This window comes from Olea europaea, chromosome 10 (assembly GCF_002742605.1).
Source record: "Olea europaea var. sylvestris chromosome 10, O_europaea_v1, whole genome shotgun sequence".
Taxonomy (NCBI): Eukaryota; Viridiplantae; Streptophyta; class Magnoliopsida; order Lamiales; family Oleaceae; genus Olea; species Olea europaea.
In genome coordinates, this window is record NC_036246.1 from 25,895,111 (window position 1) to 25,902,748 (window position 7,638).

Here is a 7,638-nt window from a genome sequence, read left to right on the forward strand (position 1 = left end):
CTCTTGAAACACAATCACAAATATCATATATTATAGTCCAGATTTATTTTATTTATATTCCGAATCAAGTTTTCATTGAAATGAAAACAAAATATTACATCTACATTAGAGAACAATGATGTAAATGCATAAATCTTCCCTGCTAGTGTTTCTATTTTCTAACTTCAACTAAATGAACTGATTTAATTGAAAAAACTAATAATAAATTCAGTAAGATACCATTATCGTCAAAACCTACACTAACTATTCCTAAATGTATAACAATTTCACTCTTTTCAGTCTTCTCCATAATACTAGAGAATATCTCTGTATCCATGTTAATTTTTTCAAACAATTTATAAATTTATTGAATAAATCAAGTGTTACATGGAACAGCTTAAAAAAATGTACTGCATAATAAAAATCAGGGGCAACATTGATGTAGGGGCAAATATCAGTCATAAAGAGTGACAAAAGGCAAGACAAAATGCTAGGAATTGGATCCTGCTCTTTAAAAAGACCTTCTAACTTGTGGGGAAAAGTTCACAAACTATTCAAGTATCCTGGACTAGATTGATCGAATGAGTTGAACCTTTCAAGTACTTCTCGAATAGCCAGCGTGATATGTTGAGGGCATTGCCCTTGCTTTGGACTGCGAAAACATTCCTACTACTCTGCCAATCATTTGTAAGTTTGATCCATTCCCTTCTCCATTCTTTCAAGCGAAAACTGTCTCCCTTCTCTAAACTTTGTATTAGAAACTTGAAATAAACTGCTGCACGGGGGCCATAGTAATCTCGTAGAAGTCCGCTCCAGTACTTATTTCCTAGAATGAAGGTAAAAGACCAAGGATCTCAGTACATTATAAATCCCTGTTCAGAGTATTCTGTGCTCTAAAAGCTGGAAGAATCAGATACTAAATGACCACACAAGTCATAGCATCATGGCTATTGATCTATATAAATTACTAATATGGGTTCTCAACATACCGTAGTCACGAAGTAGGCTAGCTTCCTCATCGGTGTTGTCGAACCACATTGTAATTTGGGTTCTTGCATTCCATTCAAACTGCATATTTTTCACTAATTCAAGTGTTGTCCCGGTTGTAGTAATCATGTTCATTCATTTGGAAAGAATGCATACCTGTTTTTCTTGTTCCTCATTTTGTGCTAGTTTCTTTGCACTCTCGAGCCAAGGTCCTAAAAGAAATCCATCATGGCATGCTAAAAGTGTGTCCATATCTTCCACGAGATTGAGAAATTTCTGGCTAAGCTGAGAAACAGCTGGGAGATCACCCCGCTGATATGCTTCGATAACCTTCAAGAAAAGCTGATTTGCATACTTTGCTAAAGCTTGTCTTGTCAGGTCAACAAGGTCGTACCTGAGATGACCATATAGAATTCCACAACCATATGAGGAGGAAAATATAATGGTGATGTTATGGACAAATAAATATGGAGATCCGTGTGAGATGCACCATATGTACATGTTTGGAACGCACTAGTGGACAAGATAATGAACAAGATTTTAGCTTCTTTTTCCAGGATTGATCTCACTTGACATGATAAGTCTCAAAATAATCTCCGTCTTTAATCTTCTATAGAAATGATTTAAGATTACATAAACACAGAACATAAAATTCAATATCATGCTTCATTGATCTAAAACGAAATATATGAAACCTGTAAGTGCTCGTTTCTGAGAGTTGATCCCCGCTTGCAATAAAAAGTTCTAGAGCACGTATTAATTCTGAAGTTGAATACCAGAGATGAGGATGATTATAGGAATCACCAAGTTCATAAATGGCTCTCCCAGGAGATGGATAATTAGCATGGTGATATCTTCCAATAGGTGAAAATGATGGTAATGCAATTGAAAACGGATCAACATCTGGGAAAGCCACAATAACATCTCTATTCTTGTCCTGTAATTACAAACGTTTTAAAAGAAGTGTAACAAAAATTTGAGCATAAAGGCAAGCCTTAACACAGTGAGAAAGATGCAATGGTTAAGAACTACAAAAGCTACACATTATGGCTTACATTTAAACCATCTGTGCAATTATAAACTGTATGATACAGTATATTCCAGGCATCTAGTACAGATGAAACAGATCTGCCGTATCGTCTTTTGGCATATAGATCAATCCATGTCTGGGAGGGAAAAAGTCGAGTTACATTTTGAAGATATAGAAAATGAGGCTCATAGAGGAGTGTGCCAGCGATTGTTAACAATAATGCAAGTAACTGTTAGAAATCCCTCACGATTTCAAATGAATGTACAAAAATTTCGGACTGACTTTGAGCTCTACTTTTAATATAAATACAAATGTGTATAACATGCATTGCAAGGCTTCTTGGTTTACCTTAATGTCAACTCTGTTATGTCGAAATGCCATTTCTGACATAAGATCATAAACAACAGGATTCTGTTCGATACCTTCCATTGACATCCCAACACCAACCTTGAGTAAATAAAATTGAGAGATGAGTAAGACAGAAAATGGAACAATCATAAGTAAAGATGAGTAAATACCGAACGTCATTGAGCAAAGAATAGAGTTCTGAGAAAGTTTCTTACTTTAGCCCTTGATTGATTCACATTCTTGTCAAAAAATGCATTTTTGAATAATGTATTGATGGAAAATGCGTGGTTAAAAAATAAAGAAAAGTCATGGATTTGCATGTAATATTATTTTATTAAAAAATGTGTGGCTAAAGTGGAGTCAAATCACTGTTGAAGAATGTATTTTGATGAAAAAAATGAGGCTCAAGCAAGGGCTTAAACTGACTCTGTGAAATTACAGCAAGTACAAAGCAGTATAAAATCTGAAAAGTAACAATGTTTTTAACCAGGATACGTGAAAAAGACAAATATAAGGCCAGAGTTTTTAGGATACTATGTATGATAAAGTTTTGATAAAAACCTGATGCACATAAAACTAGATCTCGGCGAACATGAGATATGGCTGAAAAAATTGAAAAGATTCGGATATGTTAATTAACAACAGAAAATCTAGTTTTAGAGACAGAGACACTATGTAGAATCTATAAATAATTCAGAAGCAACTGAAGCAAGGCAAGTATTTCAGTGAAATGGCCATGCACGGACATTGTTTAAAATGGTTAGTACTATTATAGACTGATAGATGTATTGTCATTCTGAAAATAAGGAAAAAAAATTTTATGTAAAGGAGATCAAAATTAGATTTGATCAAATAGAGTTACCATGGTGGAGTTTTTACTAAGGCGAGCATCTACGGGTCCTGATCCAACAGCATCTAAAATTCCATACATCTCTATGTTTCCAGCAAAGTTATGCAACATACACCTGAATATCTCATGATAAATTCAAATGTGACATCAATGGGTTAAAAGACGAAGAATAAATCAAAACATGCTTGCATGTATCTTATTTTCTAACTGCATAAAAACTACACACACGAAAGCTATGCACATTTTGCACTCTTAAATATCTATAATCTTAAAAATAAAATAATTCTGTGCCAATTTTATGTGATTTTCTCTATATTCATACATAGAAAAAAAAAAGCTCAAATGCCTGGAACCATCAATGCAAGATAAATCCAATGCTCAGGTGCTCAAATGTTCAATTAAATCTGATTAAAAACTGTGCATATATGTCACACACAAAATGAAACCAGTAGGGGTTACCAGATATAAGGAACACCGTAGAATTGTTCTGAAGTAATCCAAACAGGTTTAACCTCAGCATACAGATCAAGAACAACCAGTTTCCCAACAGGAACAGAATGTAATAGTGCCTGAAAATAGGAGAGATTTATAGAGAAGCAGACTTGCATTAGGAAAAGAAAAACAGAGAAATAACCAACACCGAAAAATTTGATGTGCGACCTGTGTCCCTATCAGATACCATACAGGAAACTCCTCAAAGTTTCCAACACCTTCACAATCTCGTTACATAACAAATAAAACTGAAAATGAATATACTTAATATACCAATATATTTATTTATTAGATGCATTTTGAACACCCTTAGGGTAATAAAATATGTGGTCAAGCATGAAACTTGAAATTATTTCCTGCGCTCACGGCATTCTGATGTTGAAGGCTTCATGTATATAAGTTTTGTATCATGAAGACTTCGACTACTGTTACTTAAATTTCAATATATGATGTAGCCTATATTTGAGCCCCATTTTCTAAAACTCATTTTTCTTCGGACTTAATTTTCAATCACACATTCTTCCAATAATATAATTTTTCTTGTAAACCCAAAAATTTTCTTTACTTTTTAGCCATACATTCTCAAAAAATTAAAAAAAATCATTTTTTACAAAATATATTGTCAAATGGTGCTCAAACAGGGGTGTAATGATTTACATTCTCTTAATTTATTCCACACTACATAAAATTTTAGAAAATACATAAACTTAGAGCTAAACGTTGTTTGTATGTGTAATTATTCAAGAATTTCCACGTGTCGTATCAAAACAATCGAGCTAGTGACTGGAGAACCTATGTTCAATGGACATCAAAAGAATCAATTCAAATGATGAAACAGAATCAAACATAACCTTCATTTGTGGAGGCTTCCAAAAGGGGTCATCAGTAAAAAGCCACCCCTACAAAACATAAAGACATTGATTAAAATCGGAACGAAAAATCATAAGGGTACAAAAAACTAAAGTAGAACCTAGAAAGAAAACCAAATAAGGCTAGCAGGACCTGGAACAGTACGCATAAATGGCATGACGTGTCAAATAGAAATAGATTCCCATGCCAGCAAATAACAGACTAAGCATGTTTAAATTTTAATCTTAATTGAATACGTAGATAGAAGCATAAATAATTAACTTTCAGGGATCAGCACGATCTTCATCACTATCAAGTTCCTCATCAGGTAAGACAGAATAACTTCGATTAGAAGGAAAATCAAAGTGATAAGATGCACAAATATCACCTGCATTAGCCAAATAGCATCCACATCACCGCTTTCCATGCCACTAAATATTGCAGCAGCTAACGATGAGATGTAGTCTGGGTCATCTACTGGGGGTGTGTTCTCATCAAAAGTATCACTGGGAAAACATGGAATACGACAGCTTTTGCACTTTAATTATATTGAACAACAAGGAAGTTTTATTAATTTAATGTAACATGTTGATTCTGGCCAAGATCCTGATGAAAATAAGATAATGTATACAATAATACAGGAAGAGAATGTGAGACCATGTTCACATCAGTGTATTTCAAGGCTTGTAAAAGTTGTTAGGTTAAAATTCGAGATAGATGTGGAGAAGGGTTGGCCAGAAATGATCCTCGAAATTAAAGCATGTCTGGAAATGTTTATAAATAGTTTAAATTATAACTAGATAGAAATGAGTAGTAGATAAGTGGGTAGTACTTACGGATCCCTCTATATATGTGGATAAAAAGTGGCTTGAGTGTTTATAATCACGAGCCAAACATAGGCTTAGTTACAATGTCAAACTTAAGTGAATGAAAAAGGTCAACATTGGCTTTCGGAAAGATAAAATAACACAAAGTTATGGACTTGCTCAGTTATCAAAGGCACCGAAAACATGGTGAAACATGGCATATGTAGACATAGTTGCACTACATAAGGATCAAACTGTTGATATATGTGATTGACATGGGGATGCAGATCTGCTTAACACATAAATACCTTGGTAAAGCAGCAATTTTATCTTGATCTAGCTCGTAAAATTTTAAATCAAACTACTTGTAAAAAAGAAAAACAAACAAGTTTGGACAAGCAAGGAACTAAGCCAGTTGGTATTTCAAGAATGTGAAGTAAAGCTTAACAGTAATATATGTGGGCCTTACCAGTTATATATGTGACTAGTCCTTCCATATTCTGAATAGAGAGGTATATAGGAATTTCAGGAGCAGTATAGAACTTTTTGAAACCAAGTTAAATGATTGATTAATAACGTAATCCATATGCACAATGATAGTAAGAGAATTGACTCGCACACCTGTCAATTGTTGCCTAATAAATGTCCTCCCAATTTCAATGAACAGGGGATCAGTTGCATCAAGAAGGTAGGTGCAGCACCACCTAGGGTCACTCCAAACAGTGAACCTAAATGTCCAAAACAAAACAAAAAAGATCATTTAGTGAACTGCTGCAAAGTTTCTTGCTCGGATGCTAGGCTCCAGAAAATCATTTTACTGTAACCATGATAGACCAGCTCTACAGCAAATATGGATATTTTTGAACAATTTTCCACAAAAACTTCATAAGCTATAAATCTATAAAATCTTATAAAACTAGCTTTTTACTTCATAATGTCGTTATTTTTTAAAACTTCCTCAGGAGAATGACACACAATCATAATAAAAATCATGCATTGCTAAATGCATGAACAGCAGGTATAGGTGGGGAACTAAAAGTAAGTAGAAAGAAATGACAGTAATGTTCAAAAAATAAGTGCTACAACATTACCAGTTTCCTAGATGTGTTATCTTTGCAGAAGGATAAACAAGCTTCAGAGCTGCCGGAACGTTACCAGAAAAGGCTGGAAGGACTAAACCAAAAAATAATAATAATAAATAAATAAATAATGAAAAAAATACAATAAAGCCAATGCTATCAAAACAAAGTTAAGAGTACAATTCCTATAAGGTGGCGTTTCCGACTCAGATTTTATTCTGTTCTGCAGAATTTTCTTTCCATGAAAGTTTTCATTTGTCTAATGTGTGTGGCACAACAATTAGGAACTCCTGGATGACATTTAGTGAAAACAAATGGATGTGAGAGATAATCCAAAATTTATATTTAAAGGCTTCTCATATTTTCATAGATTGAATTTGAAACTGTTGACATGTTGCAATACAATTGATTGATCTTTTATATGGAAATTATAGATTCCTTTCAAACTTCACAACATCATTACGTGAGGACATTGCTTGTAAGATATGATTTTGATAGGAAAATTGTCTAGACTCTAGTAAGCATCCAAGATAGAATTTGAAATTGTTGACAGGTTGCAATACAATTGGTTGATCTTTTATGGAAAGTTTTGATTCCTTTCAAACTTCACAACATCATTATGTGAGGACATCGCTCGTAAGATATGATTTTTATAGGAAATTTGTCTAGACTCTAGTAAGCATTCAAGATAGAATTTATATTTTCCATCAGAATTGTCTAGAATGCATCCAAGAAAGATTTGTACCTGGATTCATTCCCAGTTCATACATTCTAGCAAGTATTTTCTTCTGCAGTATCAGTTGCTGATCTAACCAACTTTGTGGCAATGGCCCACCCCACCTGTGATTGAATTATTAGTTCTACGAGGACAACTGAAATATAGCTAGCAAAATGAACCCAAACACAGTGGATATTGAAGTTATTCAATGGAGCTATAAAAGGAGGAACACTAGCTTTCATCCAACATAACAGATGCCTCAAGTTTTAGAAGTTATTTGGCAAAATGAGCAACAAACAGAGTTGACAGCAACAACTTTAGGTGACCATGCAGATAAATTATGGGTTTATACTGTAGTCAACTTCAGAAATATTATTAGCTTAAATTCATGATAATAAAATCAAGGGCATCCATGTTAAGAAAGTCCAGCGTATTGTATAGGCAGGACCTTAAAGATGAAAATGCAAAAAAAAAGGGGGGGGGGGGGGGGGAAAAGGGGA

General features: G+C 34.0%; 1 protein-coding gene across 3 annotated transcripts in view; it reads right to left on the reverse strand.

Moving 5' to 3' along the window:
• Positions 1-317: 317 nt before the first annotated feature.
• Positions 318-7,638, reverse strand: part of LOC111401640 (alpha-N-acetylglucosaminidase-like) — a 12,001-nt gene continuing 4,680 nt past the window's right edge. For 2 of the 3 annotated variants that reach the window (XM_023029466.1, XM_023029469.1), the window contains exons 6-19: positions 7,166-7,260; positions 6,433-6,514; positions 5,963-6,069; positions 5,811-5,841; positions 4,924-5,065; positions 4,538-4,585; positions 3,654-3,763; positions 3,207-3,309; positions 2,345-2,443; positions 2,022-2,132; positions 1,662-1,903; positions 1,123-1,360; positions 969-1,047; positions 318-805 (exon numbers count right to left, since the gene is read on the reverse strand). In XM_023029466.1, the coding sequence (XP_022885234.1) occupies positions 534-805; positions 969-1,047; positions 1,123-1,360; positions 1,662-1,903; positions 2,022-2,132; positions 2,345-2,443; positions 3,207-3,309; positions 3,654-3,763; positions 4,538-4,585; positions 4,924-5,065; positions 5,811-5,841; positions 5,963-6,069; positions 6,433-6,514; positions 7,166-7,260 (1,759 nt within the window). In that variant the 3' untranslated portion in view covers positions 318-533. The remainder of the gene's footprint in view (positions 806-968; positions 1,048-1,122; positions 1,361-1,661; positions 1,904-2,021; positions 2,133-2,344; positions 2,444-3,206; positions 3,310-3,653; positions 3,764-4,537; positions 4,586-4,923; positions 5,066-5,810; positions 5,842-5,962; positions 6,070-6,432; positions 6,515-7,165; positions 7,261-7,638) is intronic. The other variant, XM_023029468.1, reaches the window with a different exon arrangement.